Raw genomic sequence first — 17760 nt, forward strand, 5'->3', positions numbered from 1 at the left:
AATCGAAGCACATTTATTGTACACTGTAATCGCTACTCATGCATAAATTCTACTTCTAAGCTACTTCTACAACTAACAGGTCTATGCTTAGCTTCGGACTGGCCCACCACTTCAGGGGAACAAATGGCCTTTCGTTCGGGTTCTGAGTCTGCGGGATTCGAAGTTGGTATGGATTGGTAGCTAGGAGCGCCTATCTCGTAGCGAGCGTTGACGAAAGACTTACTGGATATCGGCGGCAGTTGAACAGGTCACTGTCAAGGGTTGGTTCGCGCTGATGAGTGACCCGGTCAAGAAGAACGATTTGAACTTGGGGGCTTAATTTTATAGTCCCCAGGGGCTTCCCGCCTTTCGGGGCATTTCCTGTACCTGGTTCCAAGTGATTGGACTTCGTTCCAGTCGCTTGGTTCGATTTCTCCAATACTGGAGCGGTTCTCTGATCGATGGGCGGTCTTGAGGTGGCCGTTAACCTCTTTTGTGTTGGCTCCTGCTGGCGCCGGGGAGTCTGGCTTGGCTTTGTTAATCCCAAATGTTTTGATTGTTCCCGGGGATTGCTCATTAGTATGTAGATGGCTGCTACATTATTATGCCGATGGTCGCTGGTAACAATTCTGTCTGGGCTTTTGCAGAGTTTAATACACAGTAACCTGCACCTGCTAGTTTCTGCCTTTGTTGGCTGAATTTCTCTTCAGCCTTTGCTGTTCTCCATTTTAAATCGGGACTTGGCCAACTCAGGTGGCTACAGCAGCCCCAATATGCCTTTGAAGTTTTGAAGTGTTATGGCCGAGGCGTTTTCAGAACCCCAAAATGTATCATGGAGTTCAACCAACCTCTCCCTTTAATGGATTTGTTGCTTTTCCTAGCACACGGCTTTTTCCCTAGGTGTGGGATTACAATTATGGACATGTGGGTTTTTAAACACAAAACACTGTTTATTCCATGAACTCAACTTAACATCTTAAATAAACATTGGATCTCTTAACCCCCCTTACTTCAAAGATAACTCAGAAAATATTGTAAAAGTAAATAACTCCTTAAAATGTTCCTTCACACTTCCAAGAGACTTAACGCCTTTAAGCAGAATCACATCAGGTTAAAGGCTTTACAATTATGAGTTTAAATCACCCAAATGATCCAAAGATAGTCTTTCATGGCAGAGATCCAGCTCACTGCAAAACACAGACACTCACCCAGCTCTTTTTCTCCAAAACCTTAAAACTAAACTGCAAAATGGCTGACCTGACCTCAGCTCCACCCACTCTCTGACATCACTGTTTTCTTAAAGGTACATTGCTTAAACAGCCATGTCTTAAAGGTACTCTCACATGACACCTCCCACCAAGAAAAAAAAACCCATCAACGCCATGTACTCAATCAACGCCACCTCCCACCAAGAAAAAAAAAACCATCAAAGCCATCCACTAAGTAACGTACACAGTAAATATCCCTTTTCGTTTTTTAAAAAAAACAACACATGCAAACAGGTATAATAATATAGTCCATTTTTCTTTGTTCTTTTTCCTGCATCCAAAATCCTTCTCGATTGACAGTCTCTTTGAACAAAGTCTCTGCACAATCCATCCATTCCTCTACTCCTCGGCATTTCTCTTCAGAATCAGATAATTTAGTTCAATCTGACCACAGAGTCCCTTGCAATTCTCCAATAGAGGAGCATTGGTCGTCACAGCTTTCAGGCAGTCAAATGCCTGTTGAAAGTCCGCTGTCCATTGAATTTATTTAAGTTTGTTCAGCAATTCCATTAGTGGAGTAATCACGCCACAAAACATTTGCACAACTGTTCGACCAAATCCACTCATGCTAAGAAATCGCATTATTTCCCTTCGTCTTGAGTATAACAGATACACCGCAAGGAAAGTGATTTGGACTTCTCCAAATTCACTTTCGGCTAGATTCATCATCAAACCCGCCTCCTGAAGTCGATCGACGAACTCCATACGATGTTTTAAATGTTCTTTCCATATCTGGAAGTTGGAAATAAAAGCAGATTGTCCCACTTTCTTCATGCAATCCTTCAATGGCGGGATAGGATAAGAGTCCGTTCTTGTAACTGCATTCACCTTTCTACAGTCCACACACAACCGTTGGGTACCATCTGGTTTAGGTACCATCACTATGGGTGAGCTCCATTGGCTGAAACCCACTTCATTTATGCCACTCTTCAGCATACTCTCAATCTCTCTGTTAACCTGTGCCAATTTTAAAGGATTAAGTCCATATGGATGTTGTTTGATAGGGACAGCATTGCCCACATCTACATCATGTATAGCCATTTTAGTACTTCCCAATTTATCTCTACAAACTTGCCCATGTGATAACAATAACTCTTCCATGTCAGTTCAATTTTCCTCTGGAAGGTAACTTAACAATTCATCCCAATTTTTAAGAACATCCTCATTTTCCAATTTAATTTGAGGTATGTCAAATTCACAGTCATCTGGATTTGGTTCGTCACTTAGAGTTAGAATCATTAAAATCTCCTTTTTCTCTCCTTCCCTTTCAAAGTGTCTTTTAAGCATATTCACATGACACACTCGGTGAGTCTTCCTTCTGTCTGGTGTTTTGACAACATAATTCACCTCACTTAATTTCCTTTCAATCTGATACGGTCCACAAAACCTAGCTTTTAAAGGCTCCCCTACCACTGGGAACAACACTAAAACTTTATCCCCACTGGCAAATTACCACTGGTAACAACACTAAAACTTTATCCCCACTGGCAAAACCACAAACTTTGGATTTCTTGTCCGCTACCCGTTTCATCACATTTCGTGCAACTTTCAAATGTTGTCTAGCCAATTCACCTGCTCTATTTAATCGTTCCCTAAAATTTGACATGTAATCCAATAGTGTAATTTCCGATTTCTCACCCACCAATTTTTCTTTAATCAATTTAAGTGGTCCTCTTACCTCATGACCAAAAATTAGTTCAAAAGGACTAAATTTGGTAGACTCATTAGGTGCATCCCTAATTGCAAACAATACGAATGGAATTCCTTTATCCCAATCCTCGGGATAATCTTGACAATACGCCCTCAACATTGTCTTTAATGTCTGATGCCACCTTTCTAACGCTCCCTGCGATTCTGTATAGTACGCAGTTGATTTAAATTGTTTTATTCCTAAGCTATCCATAACTTTTTTGAATAACTTTGAAGTTAAATTTGTTCCTTGATCCGATTGAATTTCTGTGGGTAGTCCATATCTAGTAAAGGATTTAAGTAACTCCTCCACAATCCTTTTAGCTGTAATATTACGTACTGGAATGGCCTCTGGAAACCTAGTAGACACATCCATTACAGTCAAAAGATATTGATTCCCACTTTTTGTTTTAGGAAGCGGTCCTACACAATCGATTTGGACCCTTGTAAAAGGTTCCTAAACTGCTGGAATGGGTATTAAGGGTGCTGGTTTTATCACTGCTTGAGGTTTCCCTATCACGTGACATGTGTGACATGATTGACAAAATGTAACTACATCTTTATGTAGTCCAGGCCAATAAAAATGTTTCTGGATTTTAGCTTGAGTTTTCCTTATTCCCAAATGACCTCCCACTGGTACCTCATGTGCAACTCGCAACACCTCCTTTCTATACCATACCAGCAATATTACTTGATGAACTTCTGCCCACTTTTCATCCGCCTGCATATGTACAGGTCTCCATTTTCTCATCAAGACATAATTTTTACGGTAATAACACTCTGGTATACTCTCAGCTTCCTCTTCCGTATATGCTTTCTGATATATCCGTTTTATTTCTACATCTTTCTGTTGTAACTCCGCCAATTTTCATGAACTAAAAATATCTGCCTCATCCTCCACCTGTTCTTGTTCTTTTTCAACCATCTGATCAAAAATCGTTTCTGATAATTGCACTTCAACTTCATCTTCACTCTTTGATTTCTCCTCTTGTCTTAACTTGTGACTTTGCGACCTTGTTACTACACAATCCGGAAAAATGCCAGGATATTCGTCCTTCAACACTTCAGTTGTCTGATTTTCCACTGGCTTATCAACCACAGTAGGCATCACTCCCACCTGCGATCCAGCTATATCATTACCCAAGATAAACTGTATTCCTGGACAAGATAGTTTATCTATTACTCCTACTACCACTTCACCAGTCTTCACTGGACTTTCCAACCTTACCTTATATAATGGAACAGTACTCCTCACCCTGAATTGCACATATCACCACCTTTTCCAGCAACATTTTTCCCAAACTACATAATTCCTCATCTCTAACCATTAAATATTGACTAGCTCCTATATCTCTTAAAATTGTGACTTCTTTACCTGCTCCTCCTGATACACATGAGTAAACTTTACCCACACAAGTAAATTCTTTAAAGACATCTGGCACCTTCTTAACAATTACTTCTTGAACAGGCTGTACAATCATTTGCAGCTCCTTCGCTTCCCTTGGGCTTTCCTTTACCACTCTAACAAACCCCACTTTCTTATCTTGTTTTACCACATCAGCCTTCCCAGTGCTTTTCTTCAACCACCAACACTGTGACTTTACATGGCCTAGTTTATTACAATGAAAACATTTGAAACTTTTCACTTCTTTTCCACCCTCCTGGATTTCTTTTTTAATCTGAGGTACACTCTCTTTATTGTCTCCCATCAGATCATCTTTACCTTTACCACTTGAGTATTTCTCATGTCCCCAGTTTCTATCCCTCACCGGCTGAAACTGATGTTAGAAACCAATCTTTGATTTATGAACTAATTCATAATCATCTGCCATTTCCGCTGCTAATGTCGCAGTTTTAACCCTCTGTTCTTCCACATGAGTTCTCACTACATCAGGAATTGAATTTTTAAACTCCTCCAAAAGTATAATTTCTCTGAGAGCTTCATACGTTTGGTCTATTTTCAAAGCCCTTATCCACCTATCACAATTACTCTGTTTGAGCCTTTCAAACTCCAAGTATGTTTGACCAAATTATTTCCTTAAATTTCTAAACCTTTGTTGTAAGCTTCAGGCACTAGCTCGTATGCACTTAAGATGGATTTCTTCCCCTCATACGTTGCACATACCTCCTCTGGTAGTGATGCAAACACTTCACTAGCTGTACCTACCAGCGTTGTTTGAATCAGTAACACTCACATGTCCTGTGGCCATTTCATTTGTTTAGTTACCTTCTCAAATGAAATGAAAAAGGCTTCCACTTCCTTCTCGTCAAACCTTGGCAATGCTTGGACATATTTAAATAGATTCCCACCAAGCTTTCGACTATGACGCTCTTTCTCACTATCCTCATCACTATCATCCAACTGTACGTTTCCCTTTACGTCTGCCAATTTTAACTGATTGTCATGTTTCATGGCCATTTTCTGAAGTTCAAACTCCCTCTCTTTATCTTTTTCCCTGATCTGTATCTCTCTTTTTTTTCTTTTTGTTTTGCTAGGGCTATTCTTTCTTTTCTCCTTTCTTCTCTCTCCTTTTCTCTTTCTTCTCTCTCGTTCTCCTTTTTTTCCCCTCTCTCTCTCTTTCTCTTTCTTTTTCCTCTCTCTCACTCTCATATTCAAGCCGCTTTAATTCTTTCTCATGTTCCATTTGTTTAATTTGCAACTGAATTTTTGCCATTTCCAATGAGTCAAACTCTATCTCAGGCAACTTTAAATGCTTAACCACCGCCATAATTACCTCATCTTTTCGCATTTTATCAGGTAATGAGAACTGCAATGTTCTTGCCAAATCTAACAGTCTGCTTTTCGTTTCTGTCCGTAAAGTACTACATGTGACATTCTCCACCCCCAAAAACTTCTGAGCCTCTGAAAGAGCCATTGTTCACAACACTCTCCCCACTTAAACTAAAATACCACACTGGAAAAGCAACAATCCTTCATTGTCTTTAAGTTCACAAAAGCCAATCCAATAGATAGACTTTTATCCCCCTCGAGCCCCCAATTTTTATGGGCGAGGCGTTTTCAAACCCCAAAATGTATCATGGAGTTCAACCAACCTCTCCCTTTAATGGATTTGTTGCTTTTCCTAGCACACGGCTTTTCCCCTAGATGTGGGATTACAATTATGGACATGTGGGTTTTTAAACACAAAACACTGTTTATTCCATGAACTCAACTTAACATCTTAAATAAACATTGGATCTCTTAACCCCCCTTACTTCAAAGATAACTCAGAAAATATTGCAAAAGTAAATAACTCCTTAAAATGTTCCTTCAAACTTCCAAGAGACTTAATGCCTTTAAACAGAATCACATCAGGTTAAAGGCTTTACAATTATGAGTTTAAATCACCCAAATGATCCAAAGATCGTCTTTCATGGCAGAGATCCAGCTCACTGCAAAACACAAACACACACCCAGCTCTTTTCCTCCAAAACCTTAAAACTAAACTGCAAAATGGCTGACCTGACCTCAGCTCCACCCACTCTCTGACATCACTGTTTTCTTAAAGGTACATTCTTTAAACATCCATGTCTTAAAGGTACTCTCACATGACAGAGGGTTTTAAACTCTCATTTGCCTGTATTTACCTGCATATAACACATCTCAAAAAATAATCTTTATGAAGTTTTGTTCCCAATATCATTTTTTCTTTGTTTAAAACTATCTTCAGTTCTTCAGATACATCAACAGTTCTGTTGCCTTGCTTGCTCGCAGCGAGAAAATGGAGGAATCCTTCCTGCGTGATTTTGTGCCAAAGGCACCAACGTACATGGTGCGTGACATCAGTGTACATGCCGGGTTCACTGTCTGTCTGCAGTTTGCACATTCTTCTTGTGTTTGCTTGGGTTTCACCTCCACAAACCAAAGGTGTGCAGGCTAGGTGGATTGGCCACGCTACGTTGCCCCTTAATTGGAAAAAAAATAATTGGGTACTCCAAATTTAAAAAAAAAGACATACCAGGTGCATGACCTGCTCTCTACTGCCGCTTCAGGGTGGAAAACTACATTGTTCCATTTAAAAAGCAGGTCACGAGGGCGGCACGGTGGTGCAGTGGTTAGCCCTGCTGCCTCACGGTGCTGAGAACCTGCATTCGATCCAGCCCCGGCTCGCTGTCTGTGTGGGGTTTGCACATTCTCCCCGTGTCCTGCGTGGGTCTCATCTCCATAACCCAAAGATGTGCAGGGTAGTTGGAATGACCATGCTAAATTGCCCCTTAACTGGAAATATATAATTGGGTAATCTAAATTTATTTTTAACAAGCCAGTCGCGGCCGGCATTCCCAGTGACCCAGGGCTGGGATCAAACCTGGGACCTTGGCACCGTGAGGCAGAAGTGCTAACCACTGCGCCACTGTGCTGCCCTTAAATTCTGAATTTTAAAGCCGCTCACGTGATTTGGAACTCCACGACCAATCGTTCACTGACCTCACCAATACCAGCCCTTGGCCCATCCGTAGTTTGAAAACCCTACTCTGTGTAGTCCAAGTTTGGTGCATACCTCACTCCTATGCTGGCAATCACCCGAGCCACCTTCTGCTTTTTAAACAAAATTTCCAATTAAGGGGTAATTTAGCGTGGCCAATTCATCTAATCTGCACATCTTTGGGTTGTGGGGGTGAGACACATGCAGACATGAGGAGAATGTGCAAACCCCACATGGACAGTGACCCGGGGCGAGGATCGAACCTGGGTCCTCGGGGCCATGAGGCAGCAGTGCTAACCACTGCGCCACTGTGTCGCCCAAGCCATCCTCTGCTCTATCCGGAGATTGAAAATGGACCGGATCCATAGGTACGCAATATACAAACCTCTAGATAAGCAGGAGGGGAAACATTTCCAATGTCGCCCTCATCTTGATGAGCAGATTTGTGTAGTTAGGGGCAGGAATATTAGGCGATCACTAGGAGGGCAGAGGAAACACTGCAAGGACACTTTGTAGCAAAGTTAAAAAGGACACTCTGAAAGCCTCCCTAAATAAATGCAAAATCCCCATCGACATGTGGCAGCAGTGCTAACCACTGTGTTAACACGCCACTGTAATGTACTTCTACAAATTTTATGAATAAAGTGTATTTTTTTGAGAAAGATTTAATAAGGTATCCTTGGCACCCCCTATCGATATCATCCAGTTGGGAATCACTTGCCGTAGAACGCACAAACTGGAGAAGAAGCATCCGCAAAGGCAGCAATCACCTCGAGCGCCACAGGGTGGAACACGCGGAGGCCAAGCGTATACAACGGAAGGAGAGCGCAGAATCCAGAGATTCCCACACACCCACTCATCAAACACCACCTGCCAAACCTGGGGCAGAGTCTGCCGATCGAAGGTTGGACTATTCGGCCACTGTAGAACCAACCTCCTTGGAATGGAAGCAAGTCATTCTCGACCCTGAGGGACTGCCCAAGAAGATGAAACAGCTGGAAAGATGCCTGGCTGGGATGTCGGGCAAGGACAAATTTGGGCTCAACAGCATAACTTGTCAACACTCGGTAACAGAGAAAGAGCAGTTGCTTGGATAACTACCAGAGGTTAGTCAGCACTTACGAATCTGCTTCGCAAAGAGCCATTGCATTTACTGGGGTATGGTGGAGGGGCGAGGGGGGGGGCAGCAGGGGGCATGAGGTGAGGGGTGGTGGGGGTGAGCAGTGGAATTAGCAGCTTAAATGTTGAGTCAGTTCATCTTTGCCAGAATCTGAGAATCCAATTAAAGTGACAGCAATATAAAAGTAGTTGATAATTCTGTAGTCTAATTCACTTCATTCGGACTATTCAAATGCTAATGTATTAACCTAGCAGAGTCCAGCCACAGACGATCTCACTGTCTGAGCCTGCCGACAGGCCCGGACAAGTCTATTCCTGTGAAGAAAAATCAGCCATGGGCTGAGTGACGACACACATCACCCCATGTGCAGCTGAGACACTCAGGCCAGGATGTTCCAAGGTTGTATTCCCGGCAAGGGAATCTCAGTTCCAGGCTGCAATATTGGAAAAAAAGGAACCAGGGTTCCTGCTCCTGACCAGTGTCTTCATCCTGATTCCTGTTGTAAATTGTCTGTAGTTCTTTTATGGTTAAGCCATTGAAAGGATAAACCATGAGGACCAGGGAGCTGGTGGAACCAGTCTTTGCTGATCTCAGCTAGTATCGCAGCAGGAATAGCAATATTAGGGGCCTCAGCAAATGCTTGAATAGGGAATAGGGGAGAACCAGATAGGATTACTGTTCCTGATCCTGTGATTCCCGTCTTAAAAAGATTTGCACATAGGGCAGCACTGTGGCACAGTGGATAGCACTGCTGCCTCATGGCGCCGGGGTCCTAGGTTCGATCCTGGCCCCGGGTCACTGTTGGTGTGGAGTCTGCAATTTCTCCCCGTGTCTGCGTGGGCTTCACCCCCACAACCCAAAGATGTGCAGGGCAGGTGGATTGGTTATGCTAAATTGCCCCTTAATTGGAAAAACAATTGGGTACTCTAAATTTATTTTTTTAAAAGGCTGCTTTTTACAAACCTGGTGACTAGTCAATTTAACACATCCAAAACCAAGGGTATTGATATAAAATCTAATTTCAATTGTGTTGTTGCTCCGGGTCAAGTGGGGCTAGAATTCACCGCGCATGAGCCCAGGGTGTTGCAACAACTGCAACAGTTTACATTCCTTTCTGGTACAAAAACACCAATTGAAATAGTGGTCTAACCATGGCTAACAAACAAAATTAAGAATAACATTAGAACGAAAGAGGAGTCATATAAACTTGCTGGAAAATATAGCAAGGATTGGGAGCAGTTTAGAATTCTGCAAAGGAGGACCAAGAGATTGATGAAAAGAGGAAAAATGGGGAGAGAGTAAACATGCAAGGAACATAAAAGCGGATGCAAAAACAAAAAGATGAGTGAAGACAAATGAACATTCCTTCCAGTCTGAAATGAGAGAAGTTGTAATGGACAACAAGGAAATGGCGTAGCAATTAAGACTATAAGACCATAAGACATAGGAGCAGAATTAGCCCATTCGGCCCATCGAGTCTTCTCCGCCATTCAATCATGGCTGATAAGTTTCTCATCTTAACCCCCCCCCTGCCTTTTATCCATAACCCCTTATCCCCCTGTTAATCAAGAACCTATCTATCTCTGTCTTAAAGTGATTTGGCCACCACAGCCTTCTGCGGCAAAGAGTTCCACAGATTCACCACGCTCTGGCTGAAGAAATTCCTCCTCATCTCAATTTTAAAGGATCGTCCCTTCAGTCTGAGGCTGTACAGTTTTACCTACAAGTGGAAATATCCTCTCCACGTCCACTCTATCTAGGCCTTTCAGTATCCTGTAAGTTTCAATAAGATCCTCCCTCATCCTTCTAAACTCCGAGTACAGACCCAGAGTCCTCAACCACTCCTCATATGATAAGCTCTTCATTCCAGGGATCATTCTTGTGAACCTCCTCTGGACCCTTTCCAAGGCCAGCACATCCTTCCCTGGTTACGGGGCCCAAAACTCCTCGCAATACTCCAAATGGGGTACTTTTTTCTGTCATCGCAAAATAAGTCACAAATAACTTCCCGGAAATGCAAAGGAACCAAAGGTCTAGTGAGAAGGAGAAATTGAAGGAAATTAGTATCAGTAAAATAAATAGTGCCGGAGAAATTAATGAAAGCCGATCAATGCCAAGGATCTGATAATATATATCCCAGGGTACTAAATGAAAAATGGATGTTTTGGTTGTCATCTTCCAAAATTCTGCAATTTCTGGAACAGCCCCAGCAGATTGGAGGGAAGCAAATGTAACCCCATTATTTAAAAAAGGAAAAAAACAGGTAATTACAGACCTGTTGGCCTGACATCAGTAGTAGGGAAAATGCTAGAGTCTATTAACAGGACACTTAGAAAAGTTCAAAGGGATTAGACAAAGTCAACATGGATTTATTGAAGGGAAATCAGGTTTGAAAAACCTACTGGAGTTTTTTTTTGAGGGCATAGCTAGTAGAATAGATTAAACTGAACCAATGGATATGGTGTATTTGGATTTTCAGAAAGCTTTTGACAAAGTCCCACATAAGAGATTAATGTACAAAATTCAAGCACATGGGATTGGGGGTAATACATTGGCATGGATTGAGAATTGGTTAGCAGACAGGAAACAGACAATGGGAATAAATGGGTCTTTTTTGGAGCGACAGGTGGTGACTAGTGCGGTTCTGCAGTGCTTGGGCCCCACCTATCCACAATATACATCAATGATTTGGATGAGGGAACCAAAAGTGATATTTCCAAGTTTGCTGATAGCACAAAACTTGGTGGGCATGTGAGCGATGAGGAGGATGTTAAGGGGCTGCAAGGGGATTTAGAAAATTGAGTGGGCAAATACATGGCAGATGCAGTATAACGTGGATAAGTGTGAACTTATTCACTCTGGTGTATCCAATTTTTTTTCCAATTCGGGGGCAATTTAGTGTGGCCAATCCACCTAGCCTGCACATCTTTTGGGTTGTGGGGGTGAGACCCACGCAAACACGGGGAGAATGTGCAAACTCCGTACGGACAGTAACCCAGGGCAGGGATCGAACCCGGGTCCTCGGCACCGTGACTGGTAGGAAAAGTAGGATGATGTTTATTTAAATTGTGAGACCACACCTTATTGTGTCCAGATTTGGTTTCCTTATCTAAGGATATACTTGCCAGAGAAGGAATGCAGCAAAGGTTCACCAGACTGATTCCGGGAATGGCAGGAGTTGCCTAAGCCAGTATTCATCGCAGTTTAGAATTATGAGGGGGGGATCTCATAGAAACATAAAATTCTGACAGGGTTGGACAGACCAGATGCAGGGATGTTGTTTCCCCTGGTTGAGGTCTCTCGAACAAGGGGTCACAGTCTCAGGATATGGGGTAAACTATTTAGGGCTGAGATGGGGAGACATTTCTTCACTCAGAGGGTGATGAACCTGTGGAATTCTCAACCACAGAAGGTTGAATATACATAAGAAATAAACAGTTTGATTTCTAGACACTGAAGGCATCAAGGGGTATGGAGAGAGTGAGAATATGCCATTGAGATAGATGATCAGCCATGATTGTATTGAATGGTGGAGCAGGCTCAAAGGGCCAAATGGCCTTCTCCTGCTCCTAGTTTCTCTGTTTCTGTAACCATTCACAATTAAGTGGCCTTTCATCACTCATAGTCCAGGATCTCATGCTGAGGTTCCAGGAGATAGAATGCACCTGTGAAATCCTAATCCAGTGCCAGTCAGTTCCATCAGGAAAATAGCAAGGATCCTGGTAAAAAAAAAATTTAAAACTTTAATCAATGCTGATTGAACAATTTCCACATATTTGATGAAACGTTAAAAAGCTGTGCTTGTGTGGAGGCAACTTCTTAGTGATTAATGTGATGAATTGATTGTCAATCTGCTTTGCACTGTGCTCACCAAATGTACATAATATACCATATTCTCACTGTCAGATGAAAGCAAACAGTACAGTTTCAGAGACACTTCGAATGCTCCAAGGCTGCTTCATACATGACCTGGCTCACTGGCTGTGCTTTGAAGGGCACGCACCTGTCTGCACAAGCTGGTATGCCACCAAATCTGACTGATTGAACTCTCCAGTTTGTACAGCACCATCCAAGTGTGATTCTGTGAGAGATCCTGCTAAACATGTGAACTCGTCTTCAGGCTATTTGAATCAAACTACAAATCCCTTTTCCTGGGGGTTGTGTGGTCCCCACCATCACCATTGCAGCCATTTCTCTCCTCAACTACCCACCTGGTGACTGCTCTCAGATGACACAAGTGAAGGAATCATCTCCATAGGATCCCTACAGTGCTGAATGAAGGAGGCCATTTGTCCTATTGGGTCTGCACCGACGCTTCAAAACAGCATCCTACCTTGGTAGGCCCACTCCCCGCCCTATCCTTGTCACCCTATAGCCCCACCTAACCTGCACATCTTTGGGCACTAAAGGGCAAGTTAGCATGGCCAATCCAACTAACCTGCACATCCTTGGACTGTGGGCAGAAACCGGAGCACCCGGCGGAAAGCCATGCAGACATGGGGAGAAAGTGCAAACTCCACACAGTCACCCAAGGCCGGAATTGAACCCAAGTCCCTGGCGCTGTGATGCAGCAGTGCTAACCACTGTGCCACTGTGCTGTTGAGATAAGGGAAGGAATTATTGTTAATTGAGTTTATATTGTCACTTCACAGTATAGACATTTCACAATATAGAATCATATGATTAGACATAACAGGAGGAAGCCATTTGGACCATCATGCCCATACTGGCTCTTTGGAAGAGCCATTCAATTCACCTGGCTCTTTCTTCAGGCCACTGCAATTGTTTACTCTTTCAAGTATTTATCTAATTTCTTTTTGGAAATCATAATGAATCTATTCTCACTGCCCAGTCCACTGGAAATCATAACAGCCTCTGCTGTGCATACCAAATTGTCCTCATCTCTCCGCTTGTTCAATTACCTCAAATCAGTACCTTTGATTACTGGCCTGTCTGCCACTGGAAACATCATAATTGAAGGTTCTTTTATTTTTCTGCCCCCATAGATAGTTCAGGCAGTGCCCTATTGGGCCCCCCTTGACCAACCCCCCCTCCCTCCTTTCCCCTCTCTCCCCACCACCCCCCTTCTCTCCTCCCCTTCCTTTCCCTTCTGTTGCTGCTGAGGCGAGAGTATCTGGCCTCTCCAGCGCAGGGTTTAGTGCTTGTACTGTTTGTTTTTTGTACAACTGTGTTGTGAACTGTTTTAATAATCAGAGTATCCTAACCCCCACTCCCCGTACGTTGGTACAGAGGGGAGGGTACCCTGTTTCTCCAATGCAAAATTAGTGTTTGTACCGTTTGGTCTTGTACAAATGTAATGGTTACTGTTTAAAAAAAAAATTTAGAGTATCCAATTCATTTTTTACAATTAAGAGGCAATTTAGTGTGGCCAATCTACCCAGCCTGCACATCTTTGGGTTGTGGGGGCAAAACCCACGTAAACACAGGGAGAACGTACAAACTCCACACGGACAGTGACCCAGAGCCAGGATCGAACCTGGGACCTCGGCGCCGTGAGGCTGCGGGGGACCTCGGCGCCGTGAGGGTGCGGGGGACCTCGGCGCCGTGAGGCTGCGGGGGACCTCGGCGCCGTGAGGCTGCGGGGGACCTCGGCGCCGTGAGGCTGCGGGGGACCTCGGCGCCGTGAGGCTGCGGGGGACCTCGGCGCCGTGAGGCTGCGGGGGACCTCGGCGCCGTGAGGCTGCGGGGGACCTCGGCGCCGTGAGGCTGCGGGGGACCTCGGCGCCGTGAGGCTGCGGGGGACCTCGGCGCCGTGAGGCTGCACCCCCCCCCCCCCCCCCAGGTTTAATCCTGACCTTGGGTGACTGTGGACTGGCCATGCTAAATTGCCTCTTGGTGTCCAAAGATTAGGCAGGGTTATGGAGATGGTAGGGTGCTTTCAGGGGGTAGGTGCAGACTCGATGGGCGGAATGGCTTCCTTCTGCACTGTCGGGGTTTCTATCATTTCAATTAAATTTCCCAATCCCACTTAATCTAGTTATTTTTTATTCATTTCACCACCCGCCCCCCGTCAACGAGAAGTCGGCGCAATACGGGATCTATAGCATTAAAACTCAACTATTTGCCGCCAGCGATTACCTGGAACACTTAATTCAATTAATCCCACCTTCAATGTTATCAATGATTCTCACCAACACTCCTCAGAACAAAAGCCTTCAGGACATTCTGCATCTCACAGGTTGGGGACAAGGGGGAGGGGACAGTATAAGAATGTCTCAACGGACACATTCACTTCAGACTCGCCTTGTTCCGACGTCAAACGAGCGAATCTTCCGCCCGGGAATCTTCCCTGCCCTCAGGAAATAAAATGCAGCCCATGTTCTCGGAGCGAGCCCTTTACCCAGCTTTTCTGCCGGGTCCCTGTGCTTTTTACCAGGGGGCTGGGCCCCCCTCTCCCTCCACCAAGCTCCAGGAGGAGCCTCCAGCCAAGAAGCGACCCTTCACCGTGGAGTTCCTTCTCTCCAAGTCTCCCCCAGAGGGCGGGGACTGCAGCGGACAGCCACTTCAGGTCAATCCTGGAGCTGCGTGGGGCCCTGGGCCCGGGGACTACCCCGTCCTCTCCCCGGCTCCGGCTTACCATCCTCAACGTTGGTACAGCAGATGGAACATGTACGGTGCAGGTAAGGACTTCTAGTACATAGCAGTTTCTATCTCCCGGCGACATGTGTGTGTGTGTTATGTATTATATTCCTTTAACTTGACTGCCGGTTAACTCCGACACAAAACCATAAAATCCTGGACAATCTCAGCAGGTCTGGCAGTATCTATGGAGCGGGAAAGGAGCAAAGTTTCCAGTCTGGATGACTCTCCGTCAAAGCTCACCCAATCTGATCTGTCTCTGTTTTGGGTCCAATTATGAAGTTTATTGGGACTTTTTTTTTTACAGGTGCAGGAGTTTACATGCTCCATTAGGATACGTTCTACTATTTTCCTCTTGCTTTCTATGTCTGTTTAATTCTCTTTTTCACTCTCTCCCTCTCTCTCTCCATTTTCTTGCAATCTCAACTCTATACTCAGCTGTCGCTGCCGCTATGTTTCCCGGGGACCCAGAGTGACGGTCAGTAGCTTTCGGTGATTTAAAAACCACTCTATCCCAAGGTGGAGGAAGCCTTTCCATTGGCTTGTTTCCATTTGAACCGCGGATGTTAAAAGTGGAGTGAAAAAATGTCTTAACATAATGGGAAAAAAAATGGGTCGATTTAGAAACTAGGAATGAAGGAGGTTAGAAAGAGGGGTGTGTGGCAATGACAAAAAAGGATAGGAGGGGTTATTGGGTACGGGGATAGGGTGGAAGTGAGGGCTTAAATGGGTTGGTGCAGACTCAATAGGCCGAATGGCCTCCTTCTGCACTATGTTCTATGACATTAAATGTAGGTCAGAGAGCAAGAGGCGTTTTTTTGTTTTGCAGGGGCTGTAGTGTTTGAAGTTCGGGTCGTTCTGTGATTTCAGACGTTCCTGAGAATGTCTCTTGCCCCTTGTCCCTGACTTGGTTCCAATTCTTTCTTTCAGATTGGCGGTGCAGTTCACCTTCTCCCCTGCTCTCTCCAAGCCCGGCCAAAGAGGTCAAGTTAAAGCGCTTCAGGGCTATCTTCACTCAGGAGCAGCTCGCAGTGTTGGAGAGGGAGTTCAGGAAAAGCCGCTACATTGTCGGCCCTCAGAGGGTGACCTTGGCTGCTGTCCTGGGCCTAACAGTACTGCAGGTGACCGTGCCAATCTTACATGTGTGGGTGAACTGGCCTTAATCTAACATGGGTAATCTGGATTTAATCAGTGAATGAAATGGTGAACAGCCAACGTGGAAATGCATGTAGTTTAAATGTACTTTTTAATCACTTATTTATATAACATTCCTTTGACATTAACACTCAATAACCTTTTCAAAATAATGGATTAATCGGAAATATTGTGCCAATAGAGCTTTGCGTGTATGCTGCCTGAAGTTTTGAAAAATAATTTACCCAGGGCAGCACAGTGGCGCACTGGTTAGCATTGCTGCCTCATGGCGCCGAGATCCCAGGTTCGACTCCGGCTCTGGGTCACTGTCCGTGTGGAGTTTGCACATTCTCCCTGTGTTTGCGTGGGCTTCGCCCCCACAACCCAAAGATGTGCAGGGTAGGGGGTTGCCCACACTAAATTGCCCCTTAATTTGGAAAAAAATGAATCGGGTACTCTTAATTTAATAATTTTTATAAAGTTAAGAGTACCCAATTCATTTTTTCCAATTCGGGGGCAATTTAGTGTTGCCAATCCATCAAGTCTGCACATCTTTTGGGTTGTGGGGGCGTAACCACGGGGCAAATGTGCAAACTCCACATGGACAGTGACCCAGAATCGAACCTGGGATCTTGGCACCGTGAGAGAGTACTGCACCACCAAGCTGCCCAATATGCTGCCCGAAGTTAACACGATCAATAACCCTTTCAAAGTGGATTAATTGGAAATTTGGGCTTTGTGTTTATACTGCCTGAAGGATTTCCTAGGACAAATTTGTCACTTCAAAACAAGCCAAGAAAGTTAGCAGAGATTGCTTGGATTTTTTTTTGTCTGACTCATTTTTGTTATTTTAGGTGAAGGTTTGGTTTCAGAACAGACGGATCAAATGGAAGAAGGACGCCGAAAAACCTGGAGGCAGCCGGGCAGCATGTGAGGGACCGAGCGAGGACTCTCCTGGCAGCCGCTCAGGCTGGCCCAGCAACCAGGAGAAAAGGGCAAGCCACCCCCCCCTGGAGAAATGAGAATGTCTGTCATCTGTGGCTTTCCCTTTGACCAACTTCACCCTCAAAAGACTCATGAATAATAGCTTTAAATTAACAGATTTTATACATCCAAGAGACTTGCTTTATATACATGCAAGGGACTTGTTAAACAAGATTGATCGCCTTGTAAATGTTTGGCTGGAGCTCCGTTTTATGGAGATGTGGATTGATTTAATTTATAAATCATTGTTGTTCAGGATTTCTCTGTGCTTTGTTTTCCACTGACACTTTGTTATCTCTGTACATTAGGTTTTAAGTGGCTTTCAATGTGTTGACAGTATATATCTCCGACTTGGCAGATATACCCCCTCCTCTCCTCCCCCCCCCCCCCCCCCCCCCCTCCAGCAGTATTCATCCTATAACCAGGGTGCAGTGTCATTCCAAGCAACTTCTGGAGTGGCACTGTGGTGCAGTGGTTAGCACTACTGCCTCACAGCGCCGAGGACCCGGGTTTGATAACGACTCCGGGTCGCTGTCCATGTGGAGTTTGGTAAGAAGTTTTA

General features: G+C 44.4%; 1 protein-coding gene across 1 annotated transcript; it reads left to right on the plus strand.

Moving 5' to 3' along the window:
- The first annotated feature begins 14706 nt into the window (after positions 1 to 14706).
- On the plus strand, positions 14707 to 17456 carry LOC140426808 (homeobox protein Nkx-6.3-like). The gene is made up of 3 exons (XM_072512013.1): positions 14707 to 15121; positions 16011 to 16201; positions 17069 to 17456. The coding sequence occupies exons 1-3, from the start codon at positions 14809 to 14811 to the stop codon at positions 17234 to 17236; spliced, it is 672 nt and encodes a 223-aa protein (XP_072368114.1). The 5' UTR covers positions 14707 to 14808; the 3' UTR covers positions 17237 to 17456.
- Positions 17457 to 17760: the final 304 nt, after the last annotated feature.

The sequence above is a fragment of the Scyliorhinus torazame genome, chromosome 7 (genome assembly GCF_047496885.1).
Source record: "Scyliorhinus torazame isolate Kashiwa2021f chromosome 7, sScyTor2.1, whole genome shotgun sequence".
Lineage (NCBI taxonomy): Eukaryota > Metazoa > Chordata > Chondrichthyes > Carcharhiniformes > Scyliorhinidae > Scyliorhinus > Scyliorhinus torazame.

Excerpts from the sequence above, each read along its gene's own strand:
- LOC140426808 (XM_072512013.1), top strand. The coding sequence starts at position 14,809 with ATGCAGCCCATGTTCTCGGAGCGAGCCCTTTACCCAGCTTTTCTGCCG. Across the intron at positions 15,122-16,010 it reads ATGGAACATGTACGGTGCAG|ATTGGCGGTGCAGTTCACCT; the intron begins GTAAGGACTTCT and ends TCTTTCTTTCAG. Across the intron at positions 16,202-17,068 it reads TGGGCCTAACAGTACTGCAG|GTGAAGGTTTGGTTTCAGAA; the intron begins GTGACCGTGCCA and ends TTGTTATTTTAG.